Here is an 18156-nt window from a genome sequence, read left to right as displayed (position 1 = left end):
GTGGACTGGTGTTGGAATGGGCACTCTAACTGGTCTGTGGCTCTGTAGCCCTAAACACAGTAAGCTGCGATGCATGGTGTATTCTGATACCTGTCTTTCATGGTCATCAAGTTTTTCAGCAATTTGTGCCACAGCAGCTCTTCTGTGGGACTGACCCGACGGGCCAGCCTTCACAGCAAACAAGGATCAATGAGCCTTGGGCATCCTTGACCCCTGCTTGATCTTCCTTGGACCACTTTTAGTAGGTACTAACCACAGTGTACCGGGAACACCCCACAAGAATTGCCTTGACAGGTGCCACTGCAATGAGCTTATTTTATTCACTTCACCTGACAGTGGCTTTAATGCTGTAGCTGATTGGTGTATTATTGCTGTTAATATAACTCGTTCTTACAAAAATATTTCATAAAAAGAATGTGATAACTTTTTGATGAAGAACAAACGTGAAATCCACCACCTTTCTTATTAGTTAACCTAATCGCTGAAATGCTGCCAGGATAGTCTATGAAACTATGCAAAGCTTGTGCTGATAATGTATGTCTTGCAATGTATTAGACAAGCCATTGAAAAGCAAACCATGAAGATTCCAGTTAAACAACCAAAAATGAGTCATTCTGAAATAAATAACCAGCCAGTGCTCCAACTGTGCAAATATTTTAAAACTAAACTATTACTATTAGACTTTGAAGTCACACTGGATAGAAAGTGTGCTAAACAAATGGTAGACACTGGGTCTTGAACAGAAAACATCCAGGCCTAAATTAAAAAGGCACAGACATACAACATTTACAGTACATAAAATGCACTGAAGATATTAAAATATGCTGCATAGATTTCTTGTCGCATAACTGGAGAAAGAAAACCTCAAACTATGTTAAAAATCTCCATTTTTTATCAGTTTAGAAGACAGTTTGATGATGCCCCAAAGCAAAACTCTACACTGTACAAAATCTAAAGTTCTATAAAAGTATGAGATATAGCATTCGTGTACAAAAATTTTCAGGAAACAAAAAAAGAGCACGTCTAAAACTGTTCTGATTTTAAAGGCTATCAGTCTGTACCTTGCAGTTAAAAAACTTAATACTTCAGAAATAACTCATCATGATTTTGTAGCACCTTATGAATAAGTGAAGGTGCATATTTTTCCTATCTTTGAGGTGATATTTGGTGTTTGCTGAGCGTTAGGATTAAATTTTTAAAAAAATACGTACTCTGATAAGTTCAAGTACCACTGAATTACCTAATGGCACCAGCAAGGTCAAACGCTGCTAAAAGCCAAAATAAGCTTCACACTAGAGAGCCTTCACCTTCAGAGGGTTAGTACATTCAAAATAAGCTTAGCTTACATGCTGAATGACCCAAATATAGTAAAAGAGTGACCTGAGAACTGTTAGCACTGTTTCAAAATGCTAACTGGTTCCATAACTGGCAGTAATGTGCTAAACCTTATGAAGGGGTTCACCAGCCAGGTCAAAGCAAAAACATACTTCTAAAAGAACTGTTTAAGATTAGGCAATTCAAATAATACCATGTTGAAGGTTGGCAATGTGACAAAGCCTGCCTCTGTGGGACTCCATAATCTCTACATGAATGATGATATTTCCATCAGTTTAATAAATAAGAAGTTGATGTTTGCTAATCAAGTGTTTACAAAGGTAGTGCCAATTGCTGGTTCAAATCTATTTTAGATATCTCTGACATTAGTATGGAAGAAAATGTATTGTCAAACGATTTTTTAAAGACTGTTTATCTCTCTTTATTATTCAGAGATAACAGTAAAAAGTAGAGCAATGTGTCTTAATGGCCAAGGAGTCAGACTTCAAAAAAGTCACACAATCACTTCTGCTTTTGGCTCACTGTAGGACCCTCAGCAAGCAGTTTCGTGTGGTGTGAAACATGTTTGTACTCCAAAACAGCATAGACTAGAAGGGTGTTGCACTAAGGCTCACAGACTATTAAATAACCATATAAATGAGGACACCAATGGACAGATTATCTCCACCCATCTTTTCTGAACTCAAATCCATTATTACTGGGAAGCAAGGAGCTAAAGCCCATCTTGTCAGCATTGGCCACAGAGATGAAAACAGTCTTGACAGAACATATTCATGCTCACCCCTTCCCTCATACGTCTCTACGACAGAGGTAGTGATTACGTTCTTCTCTATATTTATAATATGCATGAAAACCAGGGAATCTGTAGAAACCCCACATGATGGACATGGGTAAGAACATTGAAGATAGAGATGAGACCACAAAAAGAAGCAAGGCTCCAGGAGCTGTAATGCAAAAGTTGGTAAAATAAAATGAAAAACTCTATAGGGAAGCTATGTATATATGCAAACACACCTAAAAGTATTTTTGCTACAGACAGTTCTGAAGTATTACAAAATTAACTGATTAGTACAATATTGTTTTAAAAAAAAAAAAACAGCCCCCATAAGAGCCAATCTGGAAATTATTCCATAAATGGCACTCAAAAATGGAGTTTCCTTGTAAGTTTACACAGGAGTATCATGCTATCTTACTTGAACCATCCAGTCAGGGACATGAAACAAAACACGTGTCACCCATTCGCAAAACTTGACAAAACAAGTGCAAATACAAAACAGAACTCTACCATTACTAGGTAGTATGTTGATGAATGTTTAATGCATGTTTGTATACAGTTTACTTTTTTCAACCGTGCATATTACTAAGAATGCGGCTTGCAGATGGGTAAAAACTGTTCTTGAACTGAGAGGTGCTTGCTTTGATATTAGTGAACCTCCGGCCAGTTTGGAAAACGGATTGTGCCCAAGAAGAGTGGAGTTGCACAGCTCTGCATCAGACCCATCTCTGCGGTGTTTGGTCCATATGGATGGTCCAGTGATCCGCTGTGCCTGCTACACTACCCTCTTTCTCTGGGCTGTGGTGTTCCCATACCTGGCTGCGATTCCTTCCGTCAGTACCTTCTCAGTAGTGCTGTGCTAGATGTTCACCATTATTTGTTTGTGCATACCACACTTCAAGCACCTGGGGAAGTGAAGGTGCCTCTGTGCTTTTTTAAATTTATTTTTTTTTATAAATAAATAATAACAGTTGTGCTTTGTCACCGATTTAGTTTCTCTGACATGTAGAGACTGAGAATTTTGAAACTACTCACTCTCAACAACACATCCCCATCAATGCAGACTGTCCCAGGGGTTTAACAACAGGCACGATCTTGTGTGTTCACATAGTGTGGCAGGGATTACTACAGAAGTTTGGTTTTTATTTTATTATACTACTATACATTAACTTACGGCTGTTCTTAAGTAAGAGGGTCAACATTGTATCTCTTGGTCATTTATAATATTTACTTTGGTATTCACATTGCGATTGTTTTCCCAGATTTGTTAACTATAGCTCTAACATATGTTAGCAAAATTTAAAAAATGTAAATCACTGTCACAATAATTATACCCGTTTGTCGAGAAGTGTTAAGACTTGCTCTAGGCTGACTTCTCTTTATAATATATTTGACTGTGACCTCCTTAAAAAAAACAAACCATTTTATAATATAGTGCCTTTGAATGGTATTCACAAGCACAAATACAGAGCACATCTGCTCATGGTTTTATTTATTTAAATCATGAAGGCACCAGCACATTAAATGACTATACTCAGGGCCAGACAATGGATCAGAGGTGGGAACTGAACTAACGGTAATGTGGTTTAGAAGCCAGGGCTTTCACTATGTCACCACACGGCCTACCCAAACAAAGACATTGCAGACAATTGTGAAAGGAACGCAGTTGTTGGCAGCAGTCATGCAACTCTGCCCAGTGTACAGAAATTACACATCATTATTTTTAAATCTGGATTCAATTATCAAGCACAAGAAAGTCTAAGATCAATGAATTTCCTCTGCAATGCCAAACAAAGGAATAAACAAACTATACTCTGTTTTATGTTTCACAAAAACCACATTCATTTAAAGAGTCTTCCTCAATAGTTGCATCACTAATTTAAATTTCTGTCAAATTATGCTAAGTGTGAAAGCACTACATGCGGAGTGGAATATCTGATGATTCACAATAGCATTATAATAGCTTTCAAGTACAAAATGTTTAACTAGTTGCTTGCAAAAGATTATACATAAATAGCCTAATAGAAGAATGTGCCATAAACCATAGCATTACAAGCCAGAGACTTAATGAAAATTCTGTGGAACGCCAGCTACTAAAAAAATTCAACTTTCAGGTATAAAACTCTTGGTAAATATACTAAAATACCATGCTTTCTTTTCAGGAGTTTCAGGTACAGGGGGGTTAGAAGTCTTAAAAACCAAGAGTACACACTTTGCCATTCAGTCCCCTTATATTTTCCATAACCATACTGGACTTAATTTGACCTGCTGCTCACAGACAGTCTGTCTACACTCTCGCTCATGGCTTTCTGAGTGTATACCTTAAACATGCTCCATATATATCCTCTGTCTACAGAGATTACACTGTTTTGTCTGAAAATGGCAAATAAATTTTCTCTGCAGAAAAATAGATAAAAGGTATTCAGTTACAAGAAAACTACAACTGTGTCAATCAGTGACATTAAAAGTAGCTCAAACAGCATTTTTTTGTTAAGATTACATCTTTATTTTTAACTTGCCATTTGTGCACATTTCAAAAGAGCTGCGTCCGCACATGCTGCAGACATCTAATTAACATGATTAAGGCATATTCATTATCAGTCCAGATCTAAATCTTCAAATTTCCTGCTTCTGCCAAAATAACTTTTTTTTTTTTTAAGACATAAACATGTTTTAGACCTGTGGTACACAATGACAAGAGCTGCAGTTTGTTTTTTTTTTTCTTAAAGCTGACATCTTTTATAAATCTAAACTCATGAACGCCATCTCTTTTGGCAGCAGTGTTATAGACGCTTCCTGTAGGGCAGTCGGAGATAGATGTCACAGAGAACAGGCTTTAGATTTCCATTTCATAAGGCAGGACTGGCTGCAGGCTTTACTGCCATTTCAGAAAACAATACTCCCCTGCTGTCTAAATACAGTACTTCAAGAAAGAGATGCCATTGCAGGAAAAGGCAAATACAAGTGTCCAAAAGTCGGCGTAAATAGCAATTCACAGCTGTGTTTCTATACTGCTGCCATATTCTTAAAGTCATCGAGAAGAACTGTAGAACAGCACACTGGACTAAAATCACAAATGGGACACAATGTGTCACAATATGTGCTAATATTAATCCTACAGACTGACTGCAAAAGTAGAAAACAAAGTAACGTTTTAAACGTTTGTCACAGACGTGTGCATGGGAGGCAGCCAAAGGGTTCGAAGAAAGGTAATTCCACACCAGACTGAGGGTTAAGAGGTGCACTGATCCTTTCTTTTTTCCCACTACAGACCCATTATGGGAAATTTCGCCTGGCCTCCAAGACGCCCCTTCTGGTTACGAGACCGATGATGTCACTTCCGGTTCCGGTCATAATTATCTTACTTCGTCTGCTGCACTTTAAACGCCCACCATCTCAGCCTCACCAGTTAGTTCTATTTTGGACTTGAACCTGTACAAATCTGTAATAAAAATTCTTTCATTTGAAGCCAGGAAACATTATATGGGTGGCTGCCCCAAATCTTTTTGTGGCTCTTTTCTCATCTTTGACACATTATTATATTTATATTTAACTCCTAGACTGACTGAAGAATATTTATATACAATACGTTACCGTGGCTGTTCGTTTGTCTGTCCAGGATTTTAAATCACCTGTAGCTTGCAAACCGTTTGACCTATTGACATGAAATTTGGCACACATATACTATGCTACATTTACTATCAGCTTTTGGGGTGATGATTGACCTCCAAGGTTATTCCTCTTTTTATTTTATTGTAGAATCAACTCTCAACAATGGCCAGTAGGGTGGCAGTGCGGTGCATGTGTACGGGCGCTGTTCTCATCCCTACCACTTTCACCGTCACTTTCCCTACCGCTTCATATCTTAAATAATTCTTGAGGCAGATTGAAGACTTAAGTGCCAGCTTAAGTGAAAAATTAAGGAAAACTTACTAAGTAACTGCAGTACAAACACTTACTTAATCAGTTTTAATGCAAAAAGATGCCAACAAAAGAGGTGGAGAAAAGAAGATATGCTCAGGAAGCAGCAAGCACATCAACCTCTGAGCAAACGAATGCTAAACGTACAGAGAAAGAGGATGAAAACTAGGAATGCTCAAGTCAAGTGTATTCACTGCACTTTATCATGCAGTGATGATCCTTTTCCAGGCTTTTATCTTTCATGAGATGGTACTGACGGATACAAACTCAGGTCATTGAAATCACAAAATACAAGATCTACTGCTGAGTAAAGAGGAGATCTCCATGGGTCCCTAAGGCTACTCTATTCCCTTTTTTCCAGGATTTGTATCACTATGAAGCTTTCAATTTACTCTCGTCTTTTCCCATCAAATCTTCAGCATATGTGCAATATGTTTGGAATTTTCCTGACTGATGGCTTTCTACATGCATTATTGTTTTCAGTTTAGTGGTGTTGGGATCGGTTGTGTCACACCACAGGTGAAATACACTATATATAATACATCAGCATAGTTATTTAAAAAAAAAACTACTCTGGATTTACACCATGCTCTAGGTGATATCATCAACAGACTTAAATATGTACAGCGATACTGAAAGATCAAAAATACAAATTCCTTTACATAAGGACAATGGACCCTTATAATATTTAAAATAAAAAAGTAGCAGACAGTAAAACAAACAATATAATAAAATCTAACATTAACCCACATGATTAATTCAGCCAAAGGCATATCTTACCTTTTGTGTGCATCAGTCAACTGCTTTTCTTCAGCCTCCAGATCAACTTTAGCTGCATTAGAAATATAATTGAAGTGTTAAGAAGGCCTGACTTTACAGATAATACATTTATAACACAATAATCGATTTTTAGTGCTGAAACAGTAGTCTCTAGCTCTGACTGTTGGTTTTTAGTTGGTTAAGCCTTCAGTATCAAAAATTATATATACACACACACACGCATGGGACATTGTGATGATCATTTATGAATGACAAGACACAAGCTACTCTACTCAAGGCTAGACAGTCTATACTTGATACAAATACTTGAGCTCTATTCCTCAACAACTTCAATTGACACTACCAATGAGCTTGTGGCAAACTATCAGATGCTTTTTTTTTATATAAATCATAGAGGGTCTGACAGACCCCCGATTTATTTCAAGAAACTAATTACAGGAATCTGAAATTAACAAATGTCTTAAACATACAATAACCACCTCTAACATTTTTTAATGGGTCTGTACAGTGATGAACATACATTATAAACTGGTTTTATGCAAAGAAATTTAAGCAAAAGTCACTAGTGTTTTAGAGAATCGTTTTCTATAAACCATTTCATTAATTTCCTAACTTGCTTAGACAATTAAAAGGTTGTGGAAATGGCGACATTGGGCTAAACTGGTGCATCCCAATAGTTACCATTACAGGGCACAGTTACGTTTTCAACATATACATGGTCTAATATATAGTCACCAACTAAACTATTCAGAAACATTTTTGGAATGTGTGAAAAAAGGAGAATTTAGGTATAAATCCACACAAATAATATTGAGAACATGCAAACTCCACACAAACATGGAAAGGGTCAGAATTTGAATTTAGGACTCTGCAGGAACTGTGAGACTGGCGGCTAACCACACTACAACTTGCTGTTTCCATTCATAATTTACATTTTTTTTTTTTTTTTAAGTAAGAAGAAAATGTAACATCTTTTACTTATTTAACCCCTCTGGTAAGGTATCTAAGGTTAAACACTGCCTTGCTCTTGCAGTTTATAAAACATTAAACTTAGTTTAGGTACTGTACTGCAAAAAGGCATCTATTACTCATTTACTTTTATGTAAGAAGACCTTAACAAAGACTTCTTTTGGTCTTCTATACTCTTGTTAAATATCAGTAGATCGGTTATTCATCTCTGTGCAGTGTGGGTCGCATACTGGCATGAGAGTACAAAAGTCTTGATAATATAAAAGGATTCACAGGTCTTTTACTAACTATGTAGTTTTGAGAAAAATGTGTCTTAGTTAAACCACTTCAGACCTCTCCAAAGTGATGTTTTGTTACTACAGTAGGTCACATGCAGAGATTAATAAACATTTTACTGATGCTTTGTAAGTGTTATGAAGACCCAAAGACGTGTTTATATATGAAAGTCTTATCACATCATAGTAAGAGTAACAGATGAGTAATACTGTAGGTGCATTTGAGCAGTACCTAAAGAGTTACCAAACTTTCTTTCCAGCCTGACTGCAACCAACTTGTCATGTAAACACACAGGTGCAAAGAATCGCACATCCTTTAAAAGGACAATTTAGTCTTTAGCAGGTGTATCCATCTGTACTCATCCTGTGGTGACTTCTTTAAGAAATGCAAATATAAAAGTTGCTTTTTTTAACAAAGCCAAAAAAGAGTTACATCTATTGTTATCCGAAGAACAAAACAACCATAAATGACCAATAACTTAGAAAATGGTTAAAATGATTTGGATTGCATCTGTTGACTTAGCAGCCACTAGCTAAAGAATTTATGGATATCTTGTAATCTTAGGCAAAGTCAGAGCTAAAAGTGTGAATAAACATATCAATATATCTGTCACACAAATGCGCATTGGAGGCAGCTAGAAGGACCAAAAGAAGGTAATGCCACACCAGGCCAGGGTGTGGCAGGATGCAGTAAACTCTTTTTCTCTGAGGACCAGACACGGGAAACTCTGCCCGATTCCGACGACATTTCCGGTTCCCACCTAGTTGATATCACTTCCGCCGACCTGCCTTAAAAGCAAGACAACCTCCGCCTTTTATTTAGTTCTGTTTTGGTCTCAACCTGTGCAATTCTGTGTTACCAAAATTCCAGTTCTTGCAGCCTTAGTCAAGTGTACAGGTGAATGTCCCAAACCTCTTTTGGTGTCAAGGTCTACTCATTTCACATATCATATACTGTATGATGCAAGAAGCAAATCAGTAATACTGTAAATTGAAAGAATGTTTCACAGGTCAGCTTAACCAAATACATCTTTGACCGTCAAGCAACAAAAAGCAATGTCTCCGAATACATGAAAGGTCTACACTTTACATAGCTATACATACTGTAAAAAAACAGTATTCTCTAAATCAGCACCAGCACGATAAATTATTTACTTCAGTTAAGCTCAGCATTCGCATTTCCTGCTCTCAAGTTTTCAGTCCTACTACTTGAGATATACAAGTATGTGTTACCATGTAAATGCATGTCAACATAAACACACCATTGTAAAGCAAGTTAAAGACATGCAAGTGATAACAGATTAAATGTGACCCAAGAGAACTATGAATGAAATATTTTTAAAAGCCTGTTAATATTTTACAAAATGTTTGACAGCAATGGATAACAGGAGCTCCAAATTCACATAAAATACCAACACTGTTTGCCCGGATTAAGAGTATTTGACAGGCCCATTAGGACTGGCGGCACAGAAATCTGTTCCTGCCCATTAAAATGTTTAAACAAGTTTACAGATCCATTGTTTAACTAAGAAACAAAAGAATGGAAATGTTCATAGATGGTAAGTGGTGCCAACTGAGGAGGGAGGAAGTTGGTAGGGAAATAATATTGTAATGAAACTTGATAAAATAAAATCAGCTAGCAGCAATCTGGACAGCTACAGCAAATATGCTTCATGAGGTTTTTCAGTGGCAGAAAAGACCTAATAGCTTAAAAAGAATTTTCTATCGTGACACAAAACACAAGAGGGAGGATACTTTTGCAAAACTTAATGAGTGTGGATGTAGCTATGAGGCAGCATATCTGCCTTACAGAAATGTTCCAGTTTACAACTTGAGAATACTGATCTGAATAAATTTGTTATATGTAAGAACATTTGTGTAAAAACCCTTCAAAGAAAAAAAAATAAAAATATACAAATAGTACAGTAATGATGAATGTCTTAATGTGTCTGCTGACTTGAAATCTAAGAAACATATTTAATTGTTTCAATTGGTCTTTTTGAAGAGTTTTTCCCCAAAATATATGCCTAATTTTGGTAAAGTACTAAATATACTAATGCAGCAGAAGCTTAAAAGCCTAAAGCTACAAGAACAGTAAATACAAAAAGAAAAGAAAAACAAGAATTGTCAAAAGCCACCGTTCACTCACAAATGTCAAAAAAGTGTCTCAGCAAAATCGAACTTTCCCCAAAAAACGGTATTAAAACCGTATCCTCGTGGTCCAGATAACTACTACCACACCTTTTCAAAAAGCTGGAAGTAAAACTGAAAAAAAAAAAAAAAAACCCAAACACAGCGGACTCAAGAGCACTAAACCCCTCAAACCTCCAACCATGTGAGGCCAGGAGATCTGACAGATTTAGTACAAAGGCCTATTAGCAGACATGCAAAAAAACCCAAGGATGCAACACGTGATGCACAAACCATGCAACACATGTCACACATGTGCGAGTAAGAGGAACTTGTATGGACCAAGTAAGGATAATTCCACACCAGGCCGGGGGTGGCGGGGTACGCTAAGCCTTCTTTCGTTATCTCTGCAGACCAGACACAGGAAAACCTGTCTGACTGGTTTATGAAGACATCACTAACGGTTCTGGCACCTAGAACAACGTCTCTTCCGATTACGACATAAGAAGGTGGTCATTTTCTGGTTCCCATAAATCATTTCCAGTCTTGGTATTTAAAGCCGCCATCATAACCATTCGACAGATCTTGTTTGGACTCCATTGAATGCACAACAGTGTTGGTTTTTCAAACATATCGCAGCCAGGGGTATTATAAGGGTGGCTGCCCCAAACCTTCAAGTGTGTCAAGTCTGATCATTTCACAAACCATACAATCCACTCTAGAAAAGGAAAATACAGTGGTGTGAAAAACTATTTGCCCCCTTCCTGATTTCTTATTCTTTTGCATGTTTGTCACACAAAATGTTTCTGATCATCAAACACATTTAACCATTAGTCAAATATAACACAAGTAAACACAAAATGCAGTTTTTAAATGATGGTTTTTATTATTTAGGGAGAAAAAATCCAAACCTACATGGCCCTGTGTGAAAAAGTAATTGCCCCCTTGTTCAAAAATAACCTAACTGTGGTGTATCACACCTGAGTTCAATTTCTGTAGTCACCCCCAGGCCTGATTACTGCCACACCTGTTTCAATCCAGAAATCACTTAAATAGGAGCTGCGTGACACAGAGAAGTAGACCAAAAGCACCTCAAAAGCTAGACATCATGCCAAGATCCAAAGAAATTCAGGAACAAATGAGAACAGAAGTAATTGAGATCTATCAGTCTGGTAAAGGTTATAAAGCCATTTCTAAAGCTTTGGGACTCCAGCGAACCACAGTGAGAGCCATTATCCACAAATGGCAAAAACATGGAACAGTGGTGAACCTTCCCAGGAGTGGCCGGCCGACCAAAATTACCCCAAGAGCGCAGAGGCGACTCATCCGAGAGGTCACAAAGACCCCAGGACAACGTCTAAAGAACTGCAGGCCTCACTTGCCTCAATTAAGGTCAGTGTTCACGACTCCACCGTAAGAAAGAGACTGGACAAAAACGGCCTGCATGGCAGATTTCCAAGACGCAAACCACTGTTAAGCAAAAAGAACATTAGGGCTCGTCTCAAATTTGCTAAGAAACATCTCAATGATTGCCAAGACTTTTAGGAAAATACCTTGTGGACTGATGAGACAAAAGTTGAACTTTTTGGAAGGTAAATGTCCCGTTACATCTGGCGTAAAAGGAACACAGCATTTCAGAAAAAGAACATTATACCAACAGTAAAATATGGTGGTGGTAGTGTGATGGTCTAGGGTTGTTTTGCTGCTTCAGGACCTGGAAGGCTTGCTGTGATAGATGGAACCATGAATTCTACTGTCTACCAAAAAATCCTGAAGGAGAATGTCCAGCCATCTGTTCGTCAACTCAAGCTGAAGCGATCTTGGGTGCTGCAACAGGACAATGACCCAAAACACACCAGCAAATCCACCTCTGAATGGCTGAAGAAAAACAAAATGAAGACTTGAGTGGCCTAGTCAAAGTCCTGACCTGAATCCAATTGAGATGCTATGGCATGACCTTAAAAAGGCGGTTCATTGTAGAAAACCCTCAAATAAAGCTGAATTACAACAATTCTGCAAAGATGAGTGGGACAAAATTCCTCCAGAGTGCTGTAAAAGACTCATTGCAAGTTATCGCAAACGCTTGATTGCAGTTATTGCTGCTAAGGGTGGCCCAACCAGTTATTAGGTTCAGGGGGCAACTACTTTTTCACACAGGGCCATGTAGGTTTGGATTTTTTTCTCCCTAAATAACAAAAACCATCATTTAAAAACTGCATTTTGTGTTTACTTGTGTTATATTTGACTAATGGTTAAATGTGTTTGATGATCAGAAACATTTTGTGTGACAAACATGCAAAAGAATAAGAAATCAGGAAGGGGGCAAATAGTTTTTCACACCACTGTAGAATGATGAAAAGACAAGGCTCCACCATCCACATCAACAGTTACGTGGAGTGGAAACTAACTGTGTGAACACTAATGATCATGGCATTAGTACTGACAGTGTTAATCATGAAAACGATAACTAGTGGAATTAAAAATAAAGTCTTTCACATACTAATAGATGATAAGTCCACAAGGAAATCTTTGATAAAGTGATGATATGCACCAACATCCAGATGGCCATAGCTGGGTGGACTTCATAATAGTGAAGCACAGATTTGGCATGATGATGGCCCAATGCAGATTTCAAGGCTGAGTACTGTCGTGGCCAAAAGTTTTGAGAAAGACACAAGTATTGGTTTTCACAAAGTTTGCTGCTTCAGTGTTTTTAGATCTTTTTTTGTCAGATGTTTCTATGGTACACTGAAGTATAATTACAAGTTTCAAAGGCTTTTATTGAGAATTAGATAACGTTTATGCAAAGAGTCAATATTTGCTGTGTTGGCCATTCTTTATTGAAACATCTGTAGTTCACCCTGGCATGCTATCAATCAACTTCCAGGCCAAATCCTGACTCATGGCAGCCCATTCTTGCATAATCAATGCTTGGAGTTTATCAGAATTTGTGGGTTTTTGGTTTGTCCACCTGTCTCTTGAGGATTGACCACAAGTTCTCAATGGGATTAAGGTCTTTGTTAATGTTTTGTTGCAGAGCCACTTCTTTCAACTATCCCAGAACAGTTTGGTGACACAAAATGCATTTTCCAGCATGATGGAGCACTGTGCCATAGGGCAAAAGTGAGAACTACCTGGCTTGGGCAACAAAACATTGAAATTTTGGGTCCATGACCAGGAAACTCTCTAGACCTTAATCCCATTGAGAACGTGTGGCCAGCCCTCAAGAGGCAGGTGGATAACAAGAAAAACCCAAAAATTCTGACAAACTGCAAGCATTGATTATGCAAGAATGGGCTGCCATCAGTCAGGGTTTGGCCCAGAAGTTGATTGACAGCATGCCAGGGCAAATTGCAGAGGTATTGGAATAACAAAGGTCAACACTGCAAATACTGACCCTTTGCATAAACTTAATGCAATTGTCAATAAAAGCCTTTGAAACTTATGAAATGTTTGTAGTTGTACTTCAGTATAACGCAGAAACATATCAGTAAGATCTAAAAACACTGAAGCAGCAGACTTTGTGAAAACCAATACTTGTGTTATTCTCAAAACCTCTGGCCACGACTGTACATCTTGTGAAGAATGGGCCAAGTAAGTTGTAATTGCCTAAAGCTTTCTTCGCCTCAACTGAAATGTCTAAAAATGTGTTGATTCTCTAAGCTGAGATTGAAACATGCAGGAAACACCAACATAAAAATGGCGGCTCCTAATTCCTTTGCCCTTGTGGTTGGCGTGTTCATTGCCCTTTTAGCACTAAAGTCCTGATGAAAATAAATGTATGCCCTTCAAAGGAGAGGCAGCTGAAATTTTCATGACTTTCAAATAACTTTTCAGTGGTCTTGATAATTGATATACCACATAATAGCAGGAGGCTGTAATGTGTTATCTTGTGCCCTCTCTACAGCAGTCTGAAAACAGCTGGTCAGGACAGCTAGTGCATCATTTCTTTCTTGGCCAATCCATATGCCAACTAGTTTAAGGTTGTTGCAAAGCTGACGATCTTCTATCTCAGTGAGCTTTGCTGACAATGACTCAATTTTTCTATTAATTCCATAGCCTGGTGGCCACAAGTTTAACAGAGACAACGACTTTCTGCAGAATCCTGAAGTCTGCCCTTAAGACATCTTCCCAGATTTCAGTGTTGTTCTGCTGGATGATGCCATTTACAAATGTTTTCATCTCCTCCACCACAGAAAGAATGCGAAGAGAGATGGCATCTTCCTCCAATCAGTTTTCAGCTTGGGGTGCCTTCTTAACTGGACTGCTAATAGACAAACAGGATTTTCTTTGTGATGTAGCCATATTGGAATGCATTACGATAAGTGTTTAGATGGGAACGGCGATCAGTGGTGAGCAAGTGGTGGAAAGAATACAAGCAAAATTAGAGCTAAGCAGCCACTAGCAGTGGGTGTCATGTGATTTTCAAACTTAATGAAATGACAGTGAAGCAATAATACTGTACTATAAATCACAAAACAGAAGCAATTTAAACTAAAATGAACTACTGGTTTGTACAGTATGTTGATCTTAGGCTTAAACATACCAAAGTTTTTCATACAGGTACAGAACCTCCGAGTTGGAAAAGCACAGTGATGTCATGTTGTCTCACTATTTACTGAAAATTGATCCCTCAGCAGAGATGTGCTCTTTGCTGAGGGATCACTAAGAGGGTCACCTGTCACTCCCAGAGACAGCACAGCTGAGGTGCATACTTAGGACAGACACTGGGGTTCACAAGAAGCCATTTCTACCAATCATCTCCTGATTGTGCAGCTTACCTGTTACTGAGCTTACCATGGAGCACCACATGTTGCTGGTAACACTGGGAGACAAGTGCAGAAGAGCAGAAAATGACTGAGTAATGGTTTAGGTATATTCATCCATGTGAAGACTAATTTGGTTCATGTGTTAATAAATGATGTTTTTATGCTTGTTTTTTTGTATCAGAGCAACCATATTATTTATATAAGACAGCATCTTGACAGCTTGGTATAACAGCTGCACCAAGGCTGCAGCGGGTTGTAAAAACAGTAGAGTTTATCATCGTCACTGAACTGCCTTCACTCAAACTCTTGTGTAAGACTCGCTGTGCGAGAAGGGCCAAAAACATTATCATAGATAATGCTCATCCTAGAAATTCATCAGGTCGACACTATAGATCAATCCACAAACAAACAGACTAGAAAGATAGCATATCGCATCAGCCAAAAACTTTCTGAACTCTATCTCAGACTGAGGACATTCAATTTTTAATTGAATATACACAATAAGCTATATTGGTAATTTGCAATATACTAATATTATACAATACATAGTATGCAATATACTCATTAAAAGGTGCAGTAACAATTTATGTTATTGTACATTGGGCAATAATAATTTGCTCTGGTTACTTGATCACTTAACAGTGTGTGTGTGTGTGTGTGTATATATATATATATATATATATATATATATATATACACATACACACACACACTAGCAGAATACCCGCGCTTTGCAGCGGAGAAGTAGTGTGTTAAAGAAGGTATGAAAAAGAAAAGGAAACATTTTAAAAATAATATAACATGATTGTTAAAGTAATTGTTTTGTGTATTTGGCGGCAGCGTCACAAAGTTGTTTTCGTCTAGCTGCATCAGAAAATATGCCACGACGTCTGACACGCCTCCTTTTTACTGTTTTCTCACAGCTTGGATTGCTGCTGTCATAGCCGCGGAGCTTAGCTCAGAGCGAAATGAGGTAAATGGGAGGGGAGATGATGACGCGACTCCCCCACCCGCCTTAACTGTCAATCCCCCACAAACACAGTCTCTTGGAATTTGCATAAGTACAGCCCTTCACGTGCAATTTTAACTTAGTTACAAAGTGATCAAAACTCTCGTTTATATCCTGTATCCTTTCATTAAACTTGTATCCTGCATTACCCGTGGGCATGAGAAACGCCAGCGGCAGCCAGTCTATGAACTTAATTTAAAGTTTAGGTTTACACCGTGCTTTCTTTCCGAAGTAGCAGCACTCATGAATATGGTAGTATATGTCACTCGCTCGCTTCTTATTGTTTCGCTGCCTTCTCAATTATATAATGCATGTTTTCTTCAGCGCTTTTTGAAGGTCTTCCTGGTTTTCTACGCACTGCGTTGACAGTCAGTTCACGTGATTACGTGGGAGGCGTGATGATGTCACACGAAACTCCGCCCCCCCACGGCTTTTGAGCTCAACTCCATTACAGTAAATGGAGAAAAATACCTTTCAGTTATGACCACTACGCATAGAATTTCGAAATGAAACCTGCCCAACTTTTGTAAGTAAGCTGTAAGGAATGAGCCTGCCAAATTTCAGCCTTCTACCCACACGGGAACTTGGAGAATTAGTGATGAGTCAGTCAGTCAGTGAGGGCTTTGCCTTTTATTAGTATTTATATATATATATATATATATATATATATATATATATATATATATATATATATATATATATATATATATATATATATATATATATATATCCTCTTTAATAAACCCCCTGTGTGCGTCCAGGTATGCGTGTGTGTGTCTCTTTTGGTGAAGTGCGCATGCGCGAGGCTCGGTGCGACACGCACGACCGGCATTGTGGACGCACACACACTGGAAGCTGAGCACACAGTGAATGGCATAGCCACGGCCGTGCATGATAACCAAATAAGGGACAGCATTGCTTGGTAGAGTGCTGATTGGGTAGTCGCAGCCGCGCACATAAAATCCATTGCTGGGGAGACGCCACACATACTGCCCCATGCATGTTTACTAACTAACTATCTACTAACAACATGCCACCCAAAAAAAAAGGACACATCATGTAAGACAAAAGACACAGACACTCAAATCGTATATAAGCAACATCTCCTGGAAGAGCGGTCAGCTCATCAAGTAAACAACAACAAACGAAAGGCTTAAAGACAAAGAAAATACGAGCAAATAGATCGATTGTAAAAAAGAAAATGAGCGTCAGAATATTCCCCATATTGATTTGGCTCTATCCACTACTAATTTACCCTTTACCATAAGAAGGCGACTATTTCCAGTTACATTAGCCTTTGCCATAACAATTAATAAAGCTCAAGGGCAAACCTTAGAAAAAGTTGCCATTTACTTGCCAGAACCAGTATTCAGCCACGGTCAGTTATATGTTGCATTATCAAGACTTAGAAGTTTTACAGATGTTGTTGTCAACGTTGTAGATGGTCCTGAACAAGAGTGTTTACAAAAAATGTTGTCTATAATGAAATTTTATTGAAAATTTCCTGAGGTAAAAATAAAAACATTTTCCTAAATATCTTCTTCAGATATTGTGTATTACAGATTGTTATAAAGCTTTACACTAAGGCAATATTAATTATACTTACTGTATTGTCATATACGTTTCTATTTTATTTTTAATATTATTTTACTTTAGGCTTCTTGCAAAAATATTTTTAACAAAAAAATTAAGACAAGAAACAGAACAGGTACCGCTGTAACCCAAGGGGACTGCCATCTAGTGTCCAAGGGGAGGTAATGCCATGATTAGGCTTGCTCCCCAATCCTTCTAGCGAAGAGATGTCCTGGGTAAGGATCCCGGCCATCTATGACAATATACAGTATATACATTTTTTTTTTTTTTTTAAAACTAGCCTACATTCTCAGTTGCAAAGTATTGTAGAAATAGGAGCAGTGATTTTCACGTCATGCTTTAAACAGACAGAAATTCAACTTTACTTTAGGCTTCTTGCAAAAATATTTCTAACAAAAAAATTAAGACAACAAACAGAATGAGGTTTAACTGTGACTTAGCATTACCCATGACCCATGCAAAACCTTCTTTACAATGATTAATCATAAACGGATTCTAAAAGGAGTATGTTTGCTATAAAAGAATAAATCCTCCACAATTGTGTTTGAGAAATATGGATATATGTGAATGCGACAAATCAATCAGTCAATAAATAATTTC

General features: G+C 37.9%; 1 protein-coding gene across 3 annotated transcripts in view; it reads right to left on the bottom strand.

The window, feature by feature from the left end:
• The window catches only part of fmn2b (formin 2b), a 287893-nt gene that overhangs the window by 43072 nt on the left and 226665 nt on the right, over window positions 1-18156 (bottom strand). For all 3 annotated transcript variants that reach the window (XM_039737958.1, XM_039737959.1, XM_039737960.1), the window contains one exon: window positions 6812-6863. In XM_039737958.1, the coding sequence (XP_039593892.1) occupies window positions 6812-6863 (52 nt within the window). The remainder of the gene's footprint in view (window positions 1-6811; window positions 6864-18156) is intronic.

Source organism: Polypterus senegalus, chromosome 16, assembly GCF_016835505.1.
Source record: "Polypterus senegalus isolate Bchr_013 chromosome 16, ASM1683550v1, whole genome shotgun sequence".
Classification (NCBI taxonomy): domain Eukaryota; kingdom Metazoa; phylum Chordata; class Cladistia; order Polypteriformes; family Polypteridae; genus Polypterus; species Polypterus senegalus.
This window is presented reverse-complemented; position numbering and strand designations above follow the sequence as displayed.